This window comes from Apteryx rowi, unplaced genomic scaffold (genome assembly GCF_003343035.1).
Source record: "Apteryx rowi isolate R43461 unplaced genomic scaffold, aptRow1 scaffold_185, whole genome shotgun sequence".
NCBI classification, from domain to species: Eukaryota; Metazoa; Chordata; class Aves; order Apterygiformes; family Apterygidae; genus Apteryx; species Apteryx rowi.
Window position 1 is genome coordinate 940,827 of NW_020448141.1, and position 16,047 is coordinate 956,873.

Here is a 16,047-nt window from a genome sequence, read left to right on the forward strand (position 1 = left end):
CAGGTTTCCAAAGCCATAAACCCAAATCTGGAATAGCTGGTCTAAAATACCATATTGTTACTAACATTAACAAGAAACATTAAGTTAAAACTCTCCTTAAATCGTTGGAAATTTGGTGTTAGTGTTTTCCTTTAGTGTATACTTTCATTTTCAGCAGTACACACCACAGGAAAATCCTTTGTCCAGCTGCTCAGGGGAAAGGGAATTTGTACCTCATAGCCGGTGGAACATGATGCATTCTGTATTAGAGCTTCAAAAGTTTAAAGATCCTGAAGACAGTTGCCAAAATCATGAGATTTTCTTTTCATTTGCCCTCCAATTTCTGAGCCTATAGGGTTTGCATACAATCACAGAATCACAGAATCACAGAGTGGTTGAGGTTGGAAGGGACCTCTGGAGATCGTCTAGTCCAACCCCCCTGCTCAAGCAGGGTCACCTAGAGCACGTTGCACAGGATCACGTCCAGGCAGGTTTTGAATATCTCCAGAGAAGGAGACTCCACAACCTCTCTGGGCAACCTGTTCCAGGGCTCTGTCACCCTCACAGTAGAGAAGGTTTTCCTCATGTTCAGATGGGGCTTCCTGTGTTTCAGTTTGTGCCCCTTGCCTCTTGTCCTATCGCTGGGCACCACTGAAAAGAGTCTGGCCCCATCCTCTTGACACCCTTCCTTTAGATATTCTATACATTGATAAGATCCCCTCTCAGTCTTCTCTTCTCCAGGCTAAATAGGCCCAGCTCTCTCAGCCTTTCCTCATAGGAGAGGTGCTCCAGTCTCCTAATCATCTTTGTAGCCCTCTGCTGGACTCTCTGCAGTAGTTCCATGTCTCTCTTGTACTGGGGAGCCCAGAACTGGACGCAGTACTCCAGATGTGGCCTCAGCAGGGCTGAGTAGAGGGGGAGGGTCACCTCCCTCGACCTGCTGGCAACACCCTTCCTAATGCACCCCAGGAGACCATTGTCCTTCTTGGCCACAAGGGCACATTGCTGGCTCGTGGTCAACTTGGTGTCCACCAGCACTCCCAGGTCTTTCTCCGCAGAGCTGCTTTCCAGCAGGTCAGCCCCCAGCCTGTACTGGTGCCGGGGGTTATTCCTCCCCAGGTGCAGGAGCCTGCACTTGCCTTTGTTGAACTTCATGGGGTTCCTCTCTGCCCATCTCTCCAGCCTGTCCAGGTCCCTCTGAATGGCAGCACAGCCCTCCGGTGTATCGGCCACTCCTCCCAGTTTTGTATCATCAGCAAACTTGCTGAGGGTGCACTCTGTCCCTTCATCCAGGTCATTGATGAAGAAATTGAACAAGACTGGACCCAGGACTGACCCCTGGGGGACACCGCTAGCTACAGGCCTCCAGCTAGACTCTGCGCCGCTGATCACAACCCTCTGAGCTCTGCCATTCAGCCAGTTCTCAATCCACCTCACTGTCCACTCATCTAACCCACACTTCCTGAGCTTGTCTATGAGGATGCTATGGGAGACAGTGTCAAAAGTCTTGCTGAAATCAAGGCAGATAACATCCACTGCTCTCCCCTCATCTACCCAGCCAGTCATTCCATCATAGAAGGCTATCAGATTGGTTAAGCATGATTTCCCCTTGGTGAAGCCATGCTGACTACTCCTGATCACTTTTTTGTCCTCCACATGCTTAGAGATGACATCCAGGATGAGTTGCTCTATCACCTTTCAAGGGATGGAAGTGAGGCTGACTGGCCTGTAGTTTCTTGGGTCCTCCTTCTTTCCCTTTTTGAAAACTGGAGTGACATTGGCTTTCTTCCAGTCCTCAGGCACCTCTCCTGTTCTCCATGGCCTTTCAAAGATGATGGAGACTGGCCTAGCAATAACATCCGCCAGCTCCCTCAGCACTTGTGGGCCCATGGATTTGTGGGTGTCAAGTTTGCCTAAATGATCTCTAACCCAATCCTACTCAATCAAGGGAAAGTCTTCCTTTCTCCAGACTTTTTCTCTTGTCTCCAAGGTCTGGGATTCCTGAGGGCTGGCCTTAGCAGTAAAGACTGAAGCAAAGAAGGCATTCAGTAACTCTGCCTTTTCTGTATCCATCATCACCAGGGTATCCACCCCATTCAGCAGCAGGCCATTTTCCCTAGTCTTCCTTTTGCTACTGATGTAATTGAGGAAGTCCTTCTTGTTGTCCTTGACATCCCTTGGCAGATTTAATTCCAAATGGGCCTTAGCCTTTCTCGTTGCATCCCTGCATACTCTGACAATGATGTCCCTAAATTCCTCCCAAGTGGCCTGTCCCCCTTTCCACATTCTGTATACTTCCTTCTTCTGTTTGAGTTTTGCCAGGAGCTCCTTGTTCATCCATGCAGGTCTCCTGCCCCCTTTGCTTGGCTTCTTACTCACAGTGATGCACCAATCTTGAGCTTGGAGGAAGTGATGCTTGAATAGTAACCAGCTCTCTTGGACCCCCCCTTCCTTCTAGGCCCCTATTCCATGGGATTCCTCTAAGTAGGTCCCTGAAGAGGCCAAAGTTTGGTCTCCTGAAGTCCAGGCTTGTGATCCTACTTATTGGCCTGCTTCCTCCTCACAGGATAATCATTAATGATTTTGTTAAAACTTTGAGACAAAGATTTAGTAATGCAAGTTTTGTCTAAGAAAAATCTCAGGTGCTCAAGGGTTTTGTTTGATTTTGCTTCAATTTACTTCAAGTTCATAATAGTTACAGGAACATAAGTCAGAAATGACCAAGGTGTTTACATTGTCTGCGCTCAAAATATGGATTTGGAATGCTTTAGTCGGTAGGGAAAAGTCAGTCATATAATTTTTTTCCAATAATGAATGATTATGGTGATGACAATAGAGATAAACAAACGTCAGTGAACTAAGAGGTTGAAAGCAGATCAAGACCCAAAACAACTGTGTCACACTAAAGAGGCCTTGTTGTTAGGTAATTTTTTTCTGAAAACAGGGTCCTGGTCTTCCAAAAGCTGAGCCAAAAGAGTCACTTCTTTCTTTGAAAATCTTGGCAATGGTGGACAAATAATCCAGATTGCCTTGGGACACACATTTGGGAATCACACAAGAATAGGCTTTCTTGTAAATATCTTGCTTCTAGTTGAGCCAAATGTAGTTTAGGAATAACTCTTCTCTGATGTATTTCAAATTTTCTTCTTCATATGCTCAGGAGAGCAGAGGACTATGATTATCTAAAAAAAGGGAAAGTGTTTGCCTCTCTACAACAATCCCACTGTGAATGTTCAGGCAGATTTTGCTCATCTTAAACTATCAGTAAAAATTGCCTCTGAAAATAAATGGCACGAGGAAGCTAGAAGGTGAGCAGTACTGAAGCCTTACTTTGATTTTCTAAGCAGAGACAAATGATACTAAGGAGAGTAAGTCAGTGGGAGTTTTGTGGTCACATCAATTCTTGAAAGATTTGGAAGTTGCTGTATTGACTTGGGTTTCTCGTTTTGTTCTTCATTAGTATGTAAGGTTCAAAAAAATCATTCTGCCACAAACTAATTATAAAATTCTGGAGATAAAAAGAAAAGTTTGGGCTTTTTTTTTTAGTCTAATGTTTTTCTGGAAGGCATTTTGATGTACTGAGGACCATTTTACAAAGTCATAACAGGAATTTAAACTTCAGTATCTGAGAATTCTTTGAAACATGTAAAACTAGCTGGAATGAGGGTTTAACAAAAGAAGCAAGGAGAAACAATACTGGTCCTCTGGCATTTTGAGCTTTAGGCAGGTTCTACCTAGAGATTTAATAATTGGACAGAAAAAACAAATGTATTATAAAACATTGTGCTGAGGGGGCTCAGAAGGGTCTGTTTGCTCTGAGGACTGCAGCTGACTTTGGAATGATGAAATAGGATGTGACTGGTACAATCATGCTGTGCTCAAAAGTTATACTGGACATAATAGCACCATGCCTTTCTTTTGTAATGGAAAGATTTAAAAAAATATATTGAATAAGGACAGTTAGGACAATTTTATGGAGCTCATTATAACATGCCTCTCAAAGAACGAAAAGGTTGAAATAATGTTCAGCTGAGCTCTTTCTGCTCTCCTCAAGTTTCCATCTTTCTGTGTATTCCCTTGCAGTTTTCCATCATCTTGTCCTTTTCAGCTTTCTAACATAATCTCGGGGTAAATGGAAGGGAGGAGGGCAGGGGAGAGGTGAATGAAGGAAGGAAAGAGCCAAGAAAACTTTCGAGTTTTGGAGTGTACTTCAACTATTAGTTTAAGAAAGCTGAAATAATTTGTGATGAAATAAATCCCAGTTCTTGAAGAAATGCAACACCAGATGAAACAAAGGCAAGAATTAACTTTTGGGGGCAATTTTAAAGATATCTGTGAAAGCAGTTGAAAAGATCCATCCTATATATCTGTCCCCTATCTTCTTACCACAATATATAAAATCCTTACTTTCACAGGGCTCCTGTGAGGCAGTCAAATACTATTGTTCCTATTTTATAGACGTAGAACTGCCTGTGAGGCAGATCAACTGAGGTAGACTTGCTAAGGCTAGAGGAACAGTAGAATTTAGGCCTGTCATTCCTACCAGTAATCAATGTGCGGTTATTGCAAATGCTCCCAGTTTAGGACTGTTTAAAATAGAAGTGGTATTGTTGTCACCTATTTTTTAAAAGCAATAATACACTTTGACACTCAGGAGAAAACCGGATCCTTTCATCACTAAGTATGCAAGTTCCACCACATGGTGAGGCAAGAAGTTCCCTTTGTCTCAAAGAAGCGCTCAGAAATCAGACTTGAAGTCCATCAGAATCACTGCAGCCTCCTGCACCTGTCCTTCCCTCTTCCAAAGGGCTCCCACAGTACAGAGAGCTCCTGGGACTGGTATTATTTAATGACAAGGCTGCTTTAGACTTGCGTCTTGTGGACTGTAGACAACCTTTCCCTCCACTCTTCTATACTCCTTCAGAAATGAGAAGCATGCAAACCACTGAGCACGTAGGATGTATGATTCTGCAACCCACTGACTCAGAAAAAGTCCTTCACAGGGCTTGGCTGTTGAAGGCTGTGAAGTCTATTCCCTTACTAAGATGGGGCTTTGGGATGGAAATCTCGTACAACCTGTAATACACTAGCTGTGTGTGACTCCATAAATGCCCCCTGGCCTCCAGATATATAATGCAATTGATTAATAATACCACAGAAATGAGGTAAAGGAAAAGGAGAAATGAGTACAGTGAGCATCTTGAGGATAGTCTAGCCTATACTCTCAGTCTGTTGTGCTGCTAACTACATCAGATTGTGGTACAGGAATGGCCCACATGACTCAGAAGTCAGGAGAATGAAATAATCTACTTTCTGAGATTCCTTTCGGAAGAAAGATAGAAGACTACACTGTGTCTTCACATAAGATCTGATCAGTAAATCCACATTACCTTGTGACATAATGGTATCATATGACACTGGAGACTGCAAGCCCAGAGCTTAATGCAGAACATAGGAGTGATAGAAATCAAAGTGTGCCTCCTGAAGGGAGGCATTAACAAACCTTATCCTTAATAGGCTGAATGCATTCTCCTATGCTTTAATCATCCATGAAGGTCATGGAGTCTTTCTGTAGCTCACTGACTCACTGCCCAAGTGCATGTAAAATCTCAGTGAAGGAATCTTGGACAAAAGCCAGACATTGCAGATGGAGCTTTTCTCACTCTTGCTTTAGTGCTTCCTACAGAAGTGATCAAATCAGCTCCAAACCAGCCACTCTTATTTGAGAAATTACTTCTTCTTCCTGTGAGAAGAACTGTAAACCTCTCGCGTAGCTGAAACAAACCAGTTTAGTCATATCAACCACCCACTCACCATTCAGAACAACTTTGCCAGCCTGGACTGTGGATGCCAGTGGAGTATACTGTCTTCACTTCAACAGCTGGTACAGCATCTTTGTCCTCTGTGATGTGGTAGTCTCCAGAAAAGTCCTTAATTGATACTTACACATGCAAACAGGAACTGTGTCACACCCAGTGTCTAGTTCAGTATCATGGCCAGCACTCCAACCTTGATAGCAGGCTGAAGAACTTATCCTTTTATTGCATTAGGGTTTATCTTCGTTTCTGATAGTTACAGGTTTGGCTTCACCTATATAACAAAGTTTCTAGTATCTGTTCTGTACGGTTTTCAAAGACATTAGTGATTTCCAATATCCATCGAAACATCCAGTCCTTTTTCTGCCACTTGTTCAATTTTTGGCCTCAGCAACTTCCTGTGGCAAAAAGATCTATGGATTAATTACACTGTGTGAAAGATTACTTCCTTTAATAAGTTTTGATTTTTTCAATTTTGTTTTAATGAATCTGCACTTGAAAGACATTGGGAGGGAACCATAGAGCTGTGTTAACTAATTAGATTAACCCTTCCTTTCCCATTAGTATTACTTCTGTCTTTGATTTCTTTCAGAGGGAGCTCATGATATGCACAAATATTTAAAATGCATATACTTTCATGAAAAATTCATTAAGAGTGAAAAATTTTCTTTAATGTTATCTAACAAATGCATAAATCCAGGAAATATTATGCTTACTTTAAACAGAGATTTTCCCTAAGTTGTCTTTTCTCTAGCAAAATTGTGAGTGAAGTTGTACAATGTCACATCTTGAAATGCAGCATCCAGATATGCAAAACTTCACTGGAATAATCAGGACTGAAGAAACTGAAGTATCCCATTCCTACAACTTTTTCTTAAATTTATATGGAGCCAATTTAGAGTTCTTTTTCTCATCATCCAAATACTCTTTGGACAAGTACACTTAAATTTTTGCTGGCTTCCTGTAAAATTTGGAACTGTTTGGCATATTTGCATGTTCTGCAGCGTCTCTGTCTCCTCGTTAGAAAATGCATGATTTAAACACAAGCATGTTACAGGTCAAGACTCAGTTATGTTGGCAATGCAAGAGAGAGAGATCTGTAGAGCGTTTCTCAGCACTTTTCACTGGTTCTTGTAAACTCAAGCATACGCCTGCAATTTTTCTACTATTTCAGGTGATTTTCACTACAGTTTTGTAGAATAGCCAAGACTTCCCCTCCCAGTTTTTCAGTAATTACTCCCTGACCTTGGAATTATTTAAATGTCCAAGATTTATATTTCTAGTCACATTGTGTTCTAGTAGAAATAATATAATGTATGAAAGTTTGAGTAGGTTGCTGCAGGCAACTGCTAGTATACGGAACTATGAAACTCCTTTAATTAATCACCAAAATAATTGTTTTTATGCTCAGGAGAATGTACACAAATCAGAGGCAAAATAAAATTGATTCTCAACTATTTTATCTTAATTTACAGCCATAATTTGAAATTTAATGTGGACTTCATAAAAGGGCTGATTTCCCCTCCTGGAGAAAATACCATTGTAGAAGCAGAGGGAGACACAGGGAGGAGGGAAGACCACCTTGGACACTGGTTTGGTTTCGGGACAAGTGCCCTCAGAGGCTTGTCTTGGCAAAGTGCTTTGTTCGAATTGCATAATGTTGGCCTCCATCAGAAGCTGAGGACACACAGGCTCCCATGCAATTCCTGGTCTACATGAGACACTAATACTTGCTGTGACACCTGATACACAGAATATTCTAAGAGCCAAAATGTTCTCTGAATGTGTCTTAGGCCACCTGAGCCAGCCAAAGGGGTGAACCTGACAGCCAGCGCAGCTGCGAGCACAGATCAATGAACAGCGGCAGGAAGGCAAATCTAATGTGTTTAGGGGAAGAAAAGACAAAACTGAAATGTTTTTATAATTTGTTGCCAGATTACTTATAGTCCTATACTGAAACTATACAAATACAACTCCAGCACTTGATTCCTGATAAATACATCCTTCTGTGGCTGTAGTGCTGAGGCTGCCTCATGAGGGTGACAAGATGAGAAAAAGTGGCACTAATTAGCTGCTTACGCTGTTTCCATGGAGTGAGCAGAGCAGTAGGAAGGGGAGTGCTTAGGTGGAGGGACCTGCGGCCTGGCGAAAAGCAGGATAACCCTGTGGCTCGGGTGCTGGCAGCAGGTGACTGAGGGGGCCTGTGTTGTCAGTACCAGTTTGGGGAAGGCATTCCCCCTGTAGGCACAAACGAGCACCCATCTGCAGGGAGTGGCCTCCCCCGCCGAGTATCGCACTGACCAAAACTGCGGGAAGACACAGCTGGTTGCACTGTGTTAAAATCCAGGTAGGTACTCCTGACTGTTGGGCCATCCCCAGGCTTTCTCTGCGGCACGCATCCCCATTTCCACATACAAACCACCAGATCAAACAGCCAGTGGGTTACCAGAGGGGAGGCTTTTGCTCCTCTACTCCTGATTCAGATGAGCATCATGATCCTAGTATACTTTTAAGGGCATGGGGGGGTTAGTTTATGCTTCTCCTCTGCGTTCCCTTGCCATAGTCCAGAATTTGCTTTAGAATAACAAACATTTAATAGCATTGTTGGTGATTTTGTTAAAAAATAAATAAATAAGTGGAGCACAGGCAGATAAGCCAACTCTTTTATGAGCTTTCGTTTTTGTATGGCCTGTGTAATTTGGGGGGATCCTTTTTTTTTCTTTTTTTGTGTTATGTTTGTTTGATTTTAGCCCAAGACAGAACTTACTACTGAATGGCCCTGGAAGTATGTAAAATTCCTAGGAAGCTTTTCTGATTTTTTTTTTAATCTTTGTTCATAAAAGTATTGTGGAGACTTATATTTTAACCTTCTTCCTCCTGATTCTTTTTCTTCCTGAATATTCAAGTTAGCTGGAGGTTTGAGAAAACACCTGTGGTTGTGGGGTCAGATGGAGCTTAGAGGGGAGGAACCAATGTATGGGGAAAGAGTGGTGTCCTTGAGCGTCATTGCAGAAAGGACATAGCTGGCGAGAAGATAAATAATGGGAAAGAGAGGCATCTCTGAAATTTTGCTTGAGAAACAAACTTGGCATGGTAAATCATAATAGTAGAGAAAAATGTTATTCCAGAAAGTGGGTTATAAATTGGTCCTTTTCATAGCTTTTTTCTTTTTTTCTTTCACATGAAAATCTTTATCCCAAAGCCCCTGGAGGATCTCAGTCGTGAATGCTCTTTGGTGTTTTTCTGTGCTGGGTTTTCTTTTCTGGAACTCCATCTTCCCAAGTGTTTCATACAAGCAAAAAACTCCTTCCCCTGCAACTACCTGTTTTGCTTGGATCAGATAACCCTAGAAACTGTCGCTGCAGTTGCAATATCCATATCAGTAATTGCTCAGGGAAATGAGTCCTCCAGTGTGTTTGCCTCTAGGCTCAACAAGTCGCTATTGCCAACAGAGGCAGCAGATTCTAAATTGTAAACTCCTTGGGGAGTAGGTTACAATACATGATAAACACTGCAGATCAGCAAAGGGTAAATAATTAGTGCTGTCTAACACGGGATGCTTCAGCCCTCTCTTTTCCAAAGCAAAAGGAGCAACAAGAGTAACACAGTAAGAAATAACTTATTTATCTATGCTAATGCTTTTTTAAATTTAATTCTATGGATTTACTTTACAGAGTTTATTTTCACATTTTATTGCAAGTGGAGTTATAACATATATACAATGATTCTGTTTGTGTGATTTCAAATAGGCAGACAGGTTTGCATTCTAGGAGTAATTCTCTTAATGACAGTTTATATTGTCTGTCTAATGTGCATGCCTCATTGCCTTTGTAATTCATCCATTATCATCTTTCTATCCTAATCTCTAATGTTTATGGACTACAGTCAACACAATATCTAGACATGCCATGAGAATAGCACAGTAATATTAAAATATTAATATTTTAATAATATTCAACTGATAGGAATAGTTGAGGCTTTTTTCCCCTCTAATCTTTCTTCTTTCTTTTTCTTTTTTTCAATTCTTTCTCTGACTAAATTTCCTCAACATAAATTATGGTTGCTAGGAATTTGCAGAAAGACTGCTTTGTACCCTACCCAAAGGTCTGACAAAACTCTAGTCACCTTCAGGAGGGCACAAGCCAGAGCTGAGAATCTAATGCCCAAAATGCTGCCTTCATGCCAGATCTTGTTAGTGTCAGCATGAGTTATTGTAGAAAAATGTTGATGCAATTGAGGAGACCCATTGCCTTTTTGGGCTGGGTGGGCATAAATTAGTCTGGGCCTTATGGGAAGGAGCTTGGAAAAAGAATATATCCTTTCCCAGTTCCTATTGTTTTCCATAAGCATCCAGAGTTGGCCACAGGATGCTGAACTTGATGCATCTACAGTCTGATCCACTCCTGCTCTATGTTTTTACAATTCCAGTGCAAACAGGGTGGTAACAGAGTGCACAGAGCATGTTTGTGATGTGCCGCTCGCTCTTAAACAGGCTTGAAAGGGGTCCCATCGATCAGACATTTCTATAAATTATCTTTCACCGATCAAATTAGAAATCCCATTCCTAAAGTGGCAGATCACGGTTCGCTAAATTTTTGTCTGACAGGAACAGACATGCTCTCTTGTGCTGCCTGATGTAGAAAAAAAGCGGTCTATTTTACTCTTACTTCATTTTTACTATAATTGCCAAGGAAATAAGCTTCACACTAACATTAGCAATTGAGAAGCAAATTCCTTCAATGGATGGCAAGGCAAGGTTCCTATAAAAAGTTGTGACCTGTTTCTTCCCCAGATTGCTTTTTTGGATGAGTAGTCACAAAAAATTTATTTTGCTGCATAGAAGGGGCCCTGAAGTGAAGCTTAAAGACCTGTGCTCCTAACTATGGAGCGAGCTCTGGGATGCCCCAGCTAGCAGCCTCCCAGTGAATTACCCAGATATTCACTGTGCTTTGTATCCAAAGAGTCCAAAGAGCTCTTACCTGATGTGTGGGCAAGCTTCAGCACTCTGTGCAACTTGCACTGATCTCCTCTGTGCAAAGTCACCACCTGGCTGACCTCAGGAATTCAGATGTGCTGGGATGCTTCCTAAAAGGGTCCTGACATCTTTTGCTGCAAGTCAGATGAGCTTTCTAAGCAAGTTGAGTCCAGATTGACAGAGTGAGTGCTGTGGTCTTCAGGCTTCCCTCAGAACCATTAAGCACAATATATATATAGCCATTACATATAGATACAAACTATTTAGCCTTTTATAACTATTTGTTATAGGACACGCTGGACCAAATTCAGACCTGCAAGAAGGAAATTTAACTCTCCTGAAGATAATGGAGTTTCAGCACATTTTATTGTCCCTTAATATGATGAACAGTTTTAGCATACTAAATCTATAAGAATTTATTATGCGGGCATTATCTCCTTATAGCCCATTTAAGATCTTATGTTTCGTCTGAAGGTGGATATTCTTAGACTCTCAGGTAAAACAAAGTGTAACCAGCTGTCTAAATTTTTCCCTTCTGTGTCTTTATCAGTGAGCTCTTAACGTACTATTTAACAACCTGTTAATGTGATCTGATCCCTGGCTCAAGTGTATTTAAGTGAAGTATTTTGATTTTATGCTTATTCAGGGTTTTTTGGGTTTTTTTTTGAGTAACAACCATTATCAATATCCACATAATTCAAGGTTATTGACTTGGACAAGTAATTTCTCACTCTTTATGTCAGCCCGATAGATAACTAGGGACCCTTATGATAGCCTTCTTGTTTCAGCAGCAACTCCCTTTCTCCTTCACATATGATCCTCAGACCATGCTGTCAGCTTTCAGTGTAGTGGCAGCTTCACAACTCCAAACCAACAGTCATCTGTTAGAGCGCTCAGGTACACTGAAGGAGCATGAATGAGCCAGTCTGGGTGTGGAAGGAATGGTGCTTGGATTCGGATCTGTTAGATGTGTCTGTCTTCACTCTCAAGACATTTCTCTGTTTCAGTGATGAAGCTGGAGCAGTTTTGTGATCACTCAAGATGTCTGTCTAATTCAAAGGGGTTGGTGAAAAAACGAGCAGGGGAAGACTCTACATTTTGAAAATTTAATGGTAGGAAGGGTGATTTAAATTGAAGAATCCTATAATACTTTCAGATGAACTAAAGCTCAACTGTATGCTAAGAACAGACCTTAGCTGATGCCTCAAGACCTGACAATCCCATTAGTGTAAAATAAGGGGAAAAAAAGAAAAAAAGAAAAAAAAACGTTCAGTATTGGTGAAAAGATCAAATTGACAATGGAAGATGAAAGAAAATATTATATGGTTTTGCATCGTAATATTTGCTACTTATAAATAAGGAACAACTGAGTCAAAGTGTGTAATGCTGTTTTGCTTTAAGAAAAAAATTACATTTCTTTCTAGACCATAACCGTATTCACAATGTGATGTCTGACCCACTGATATTTAATTCTCTTTATGTAGCTCTGCTCAGGAAGGAAAGATCCTTACTTGACTCCACAGAGTAGCAAGCTGACTTACACTATGGCTTTAAACAGAAAGTTTAAACTCTGAAGTAAAAAACCTTTTTCAGCTCAAGTCAATAGGTTCAGTGAGAACTTTATAAGTTCCTAAGTCAGTTCCCTGCCAGGGAGGACTAGGACCATTTCATTTTCTCCTCATCCCTCCATTCTCCACTACATATTGTCCACAAAGGGGATATAGAAGCAAAAAAAGGGCACCTGAGGTGCTATGTGGAAGTAATGTCCACCAGGCTTCACGTGCACAGATATTCTGGATCTTCTTGGAAACAGATTTGAACTTAAATTATTTCCAGGGTAAAATTTCATCAACTTCACAGGAAGGATTTGAAATCTAAGAAATATTTAAATTTCACTATGATTCTGATATGGAAAAAGAAAATGCTGCAGTGATATGGTGGTTTATGGTGAGAATTAACAGCCTTCTCTGACTAAAATAAGGAAGCTTTAGGAATTTCAAGAACATGGAATGTATCCAGAATGTTTCTTTTTTGATCTCAGATACCCCTATTAAAATAAAAAAGTATATAATTTCACTGTGTTTGACCCATTCATCACCTACAGGGAGTAACACTAAGAAAATGTTCGAAAGGAAATCATTGCGCAAATCCAATGCCTCATTCTTTAAAAGTGAATTGGTGTTTAATGCTTGGCTTTCATTTTTAATGTAATAATTGTGTTATCTAGAATGCCATAACTTTTCTGGGGAATTTATCCAAAAACTTCTGAAATCTATTTTGAATGTGGTTAAGGAAAGGTGGTACTGCTAAGGAGCTGCATTTAAGATGCTTAAATTTTCCTTTGGACATGTTCATTATTTCAAATGCACAGATTATCATTCTGGGAAGAAAAAATTAGTGAGTGTCAGGGAGGTCAGTCATCTTGAGAATTGAATGTGTTGAGCAAGGAGCTAATTTGGACTGTTTTTTCAGACACTGCAAATGGATGTAAACAAGCTGAATATCACATTGCTTCGGATGTTTCGCCAAGGAGTGGCTGCAGCGTTGGGACTGTTACCTCAGCAAGTTCACATCAACAGGCTCATTGTAAGTACCAAAGGGCTGTGTATAACAAAAGTGACCTGGTTATTTTGAATCCTCTTAAATTAATTTTCTGGCCATTATGGAAAAGTCAATAAAATAAGACAGAAAAATACTTCCCTCCCCTCCCCCCTTCAAAAAGAAAAATATATCTCCATTAACAATGACTTAAAATCTTCTTTTGAAAGGAAACCATTATTAGTTACAGTCTAGAGAAAATGTAAGTCGGATAGATAAATCTCCTCTTCCACGCCTCATTCATAAGCAGTTTGTCTATCCCTAGAATAAGTTCAGTTGTTTTCATTCTTATGCAGTTTTATATCACAGCCATTAAGAGACGTTTATTCATGCTTTGTTTATCAGTTCGCATCTTGCTCAAGAAATACATGTGACTGCCTTTCTAAGGCACCTTCACAATTTATCCTCAGACTTCCCATTACTAAATTAAATGTCTTCTCACAATATTAATATTCATGTTTTGCTATTCTGTTGTAACAACCTGTGCTCAGAAGTGATCTTGTAGAATAAGGTATCATGTTAGCTAAAGATGATGACAAAATTGCTTCCAGCAGAGAAGAATTTTTAAAAACAATTTTCACAGTATGTTTTTCTGTGTGTTGTTAAGAGCATACAGTATGAACACTGTTGTCTTTTTATGACAGTTTTGCCTTGAAGCAAAAAAAACCCATTATCATGTGTTTGTTGGTAGCGTTTAATTCTTGTTGCACAGGGAAGAGTTATCTTATTTTATTCTACACGTGGGATGAATATTAGTGAAGAAAACTGACAGGTTCAGCATAAAAGTATTTCCTACCTTGATAGCTTGATAGGATTGTATACATCAAAAAGGATTAAAAAACTCCTTCAAATATGTCTCTGTGAAAAAGGATCATGCAAGATGTATAGAACAAAAGATCAATAGGAATGCAATGCAGCCCCTCTCGTGTTCACTGGGGATGTCACTCATTCATGACAAGTGATGCTGAATTTCCTTTGTCCCCTCCATGAACCAGAATGAAAGGTTAAAAGACATACTTGGAGAAAAGCACAATTACGTGCGAAGTGTTGCAGAGCTGGGGGTGCATATTTTAACATTACAAGTAAATTAGTACCTTTCTTATTATGCTCTGTGGAAATTATGTAATTACGCAGAAGAAACACACTGTTCATTTTCCTACTGGCTCGATAGCTTTTCACTTTCTCCTTTCATCTGTGATCTAAAGATAATGTCATATTGCACCTAATTAATTAATTAGTGTTCTCAACTTCTATAAAAGGCTGCTATGAGTTCTGTGTCTTCCAATGAAGCAAGCAAAAACACAATAGGATGTGTTTATCCCATTTGGTCTAAAAGTCGCGTACAGCAATTCAAAATTAACAAGAGTTAAAAATACTGCTCAGGAAACCTTATTCCTGCTTCCCATCCTTCCAGCATGAAACAGTTCCTCTCATACAGAGCGCTGGCACACAAGCAAGGCACATAAAAATTCATCTCGCCTCACTTTTAGCCTAGTCCAAGATACTCATCTAGGCTCCCTCTAAAGGAAATAACAAGGAAGATAACTGGAGGAGGAGAACAGGCACGGAGAGGGGGCGTAGATCCTGATTATCTTAAGATGGATTAAATCACCCTCGGAGATGCCAGTCCCTCTCCACTGACTTTGGAGGTAACTTTGATGGCTGAAGTGAGGTGAGCTGAATCTCTCCCAAGTAAGCAGCTATCAGAAGTGATCAGGAGCCCAGCAACAAGGATGTGGTTGGCCACAGAAAGAGTTGGGGGCCTGTTAGTGCCTTATGTGTAACATAGCACATAGTGTGCCAGGAGATGTTAGCTGGGCATTTCCAGTGTCCCCTTAACCTTTCTGGTAAATCATCCTCCCATAAAGGCCTTTTAATGGGCTGAGGAACTCCTAACCAGAGGAGGCACAAAACCCCGGGAATGCTGCTTCCCCATCAAGCCTTGCCTTTTGTCTGCCACCGATGCCTGGAACCAGCCACTTACCCACATCAGAGACTGCAGCCTCAAATCAGCTTCTTCAGCATGACAAGAAATCTCTGCCCTTCAACCGACACTCCATGACTGTAGGTCTGTTTTCACTTCTTATAACTCTGCTGATCTGAGAAGTCCTACTGAAAAATGCCCAGTCCCACTGGTAGGCAATATGCTTATCAATCCTACCAAGCAAATGGGCCAGTGGGACATGTGAGAGCAAAGAGAGCAGATTTAGGGTAAACATGTTTGAAAGTGTCCCTGTCTATGCATCTCTACTTTTGAATGCTATAACTGCATATTTTATGAATAGCGAAAGATGTCTTTTCTTTCACTTCAGTAAAAAGGATGATGTACACTGAAGGTGAGAGGGAGGGCACAGTGGGAAATCAGGATTATCTGTATTTGAACTGATTTCTCCCATCCTGTAAGAACAAATAGCAAATAACCAGGCCAGTGAGGTTCTTGCCTGTGGAGTCAGCAGGGAGCAGTGCAGGTGGGTCCCTCTGTGCATACCTTGTGTGTGGCACTGCCCAGAGTCCAGACTCTCCATCACAGCCACAGACAGGTTGCCCCAAATTAACCTAGGTCCACAGACAGTATGTAGACATCAGCACTGTCTGGAGCATTACGGTGTGAAGTCTGGTCTCTCTTCTAGAAAGACAGATGCTGTTCTAGTTTATCACAGCCTACCCACTAAAAGTAAA

The 16,047-nt window shown here is 40.9% G+C and overlaps 1 protein-coding gene across 1 annotated transcript in view; it reads left to right on the forward strand.

Annotated features, from left to right (window-relative positions):
- Positions 1 to 16,047, forward strand: part of PTPRR (protein tyrosine phosphatase, receptor type R) — a 146,087-nt gene that overhangs the window by 56,158 nt on the left and 73,882 nt on the right. The window contains exon 2 of the mRNA XM_026061775.1: positions 13,243 to 13,356. Coding sequence (XP_025917560.1) covers positions 13,243 to 13,356 — 114 coding nt within the window. The remainder of the gene's footprint in view (positions 1 to 13,242; positions 13,357 to 16,047) is intronic.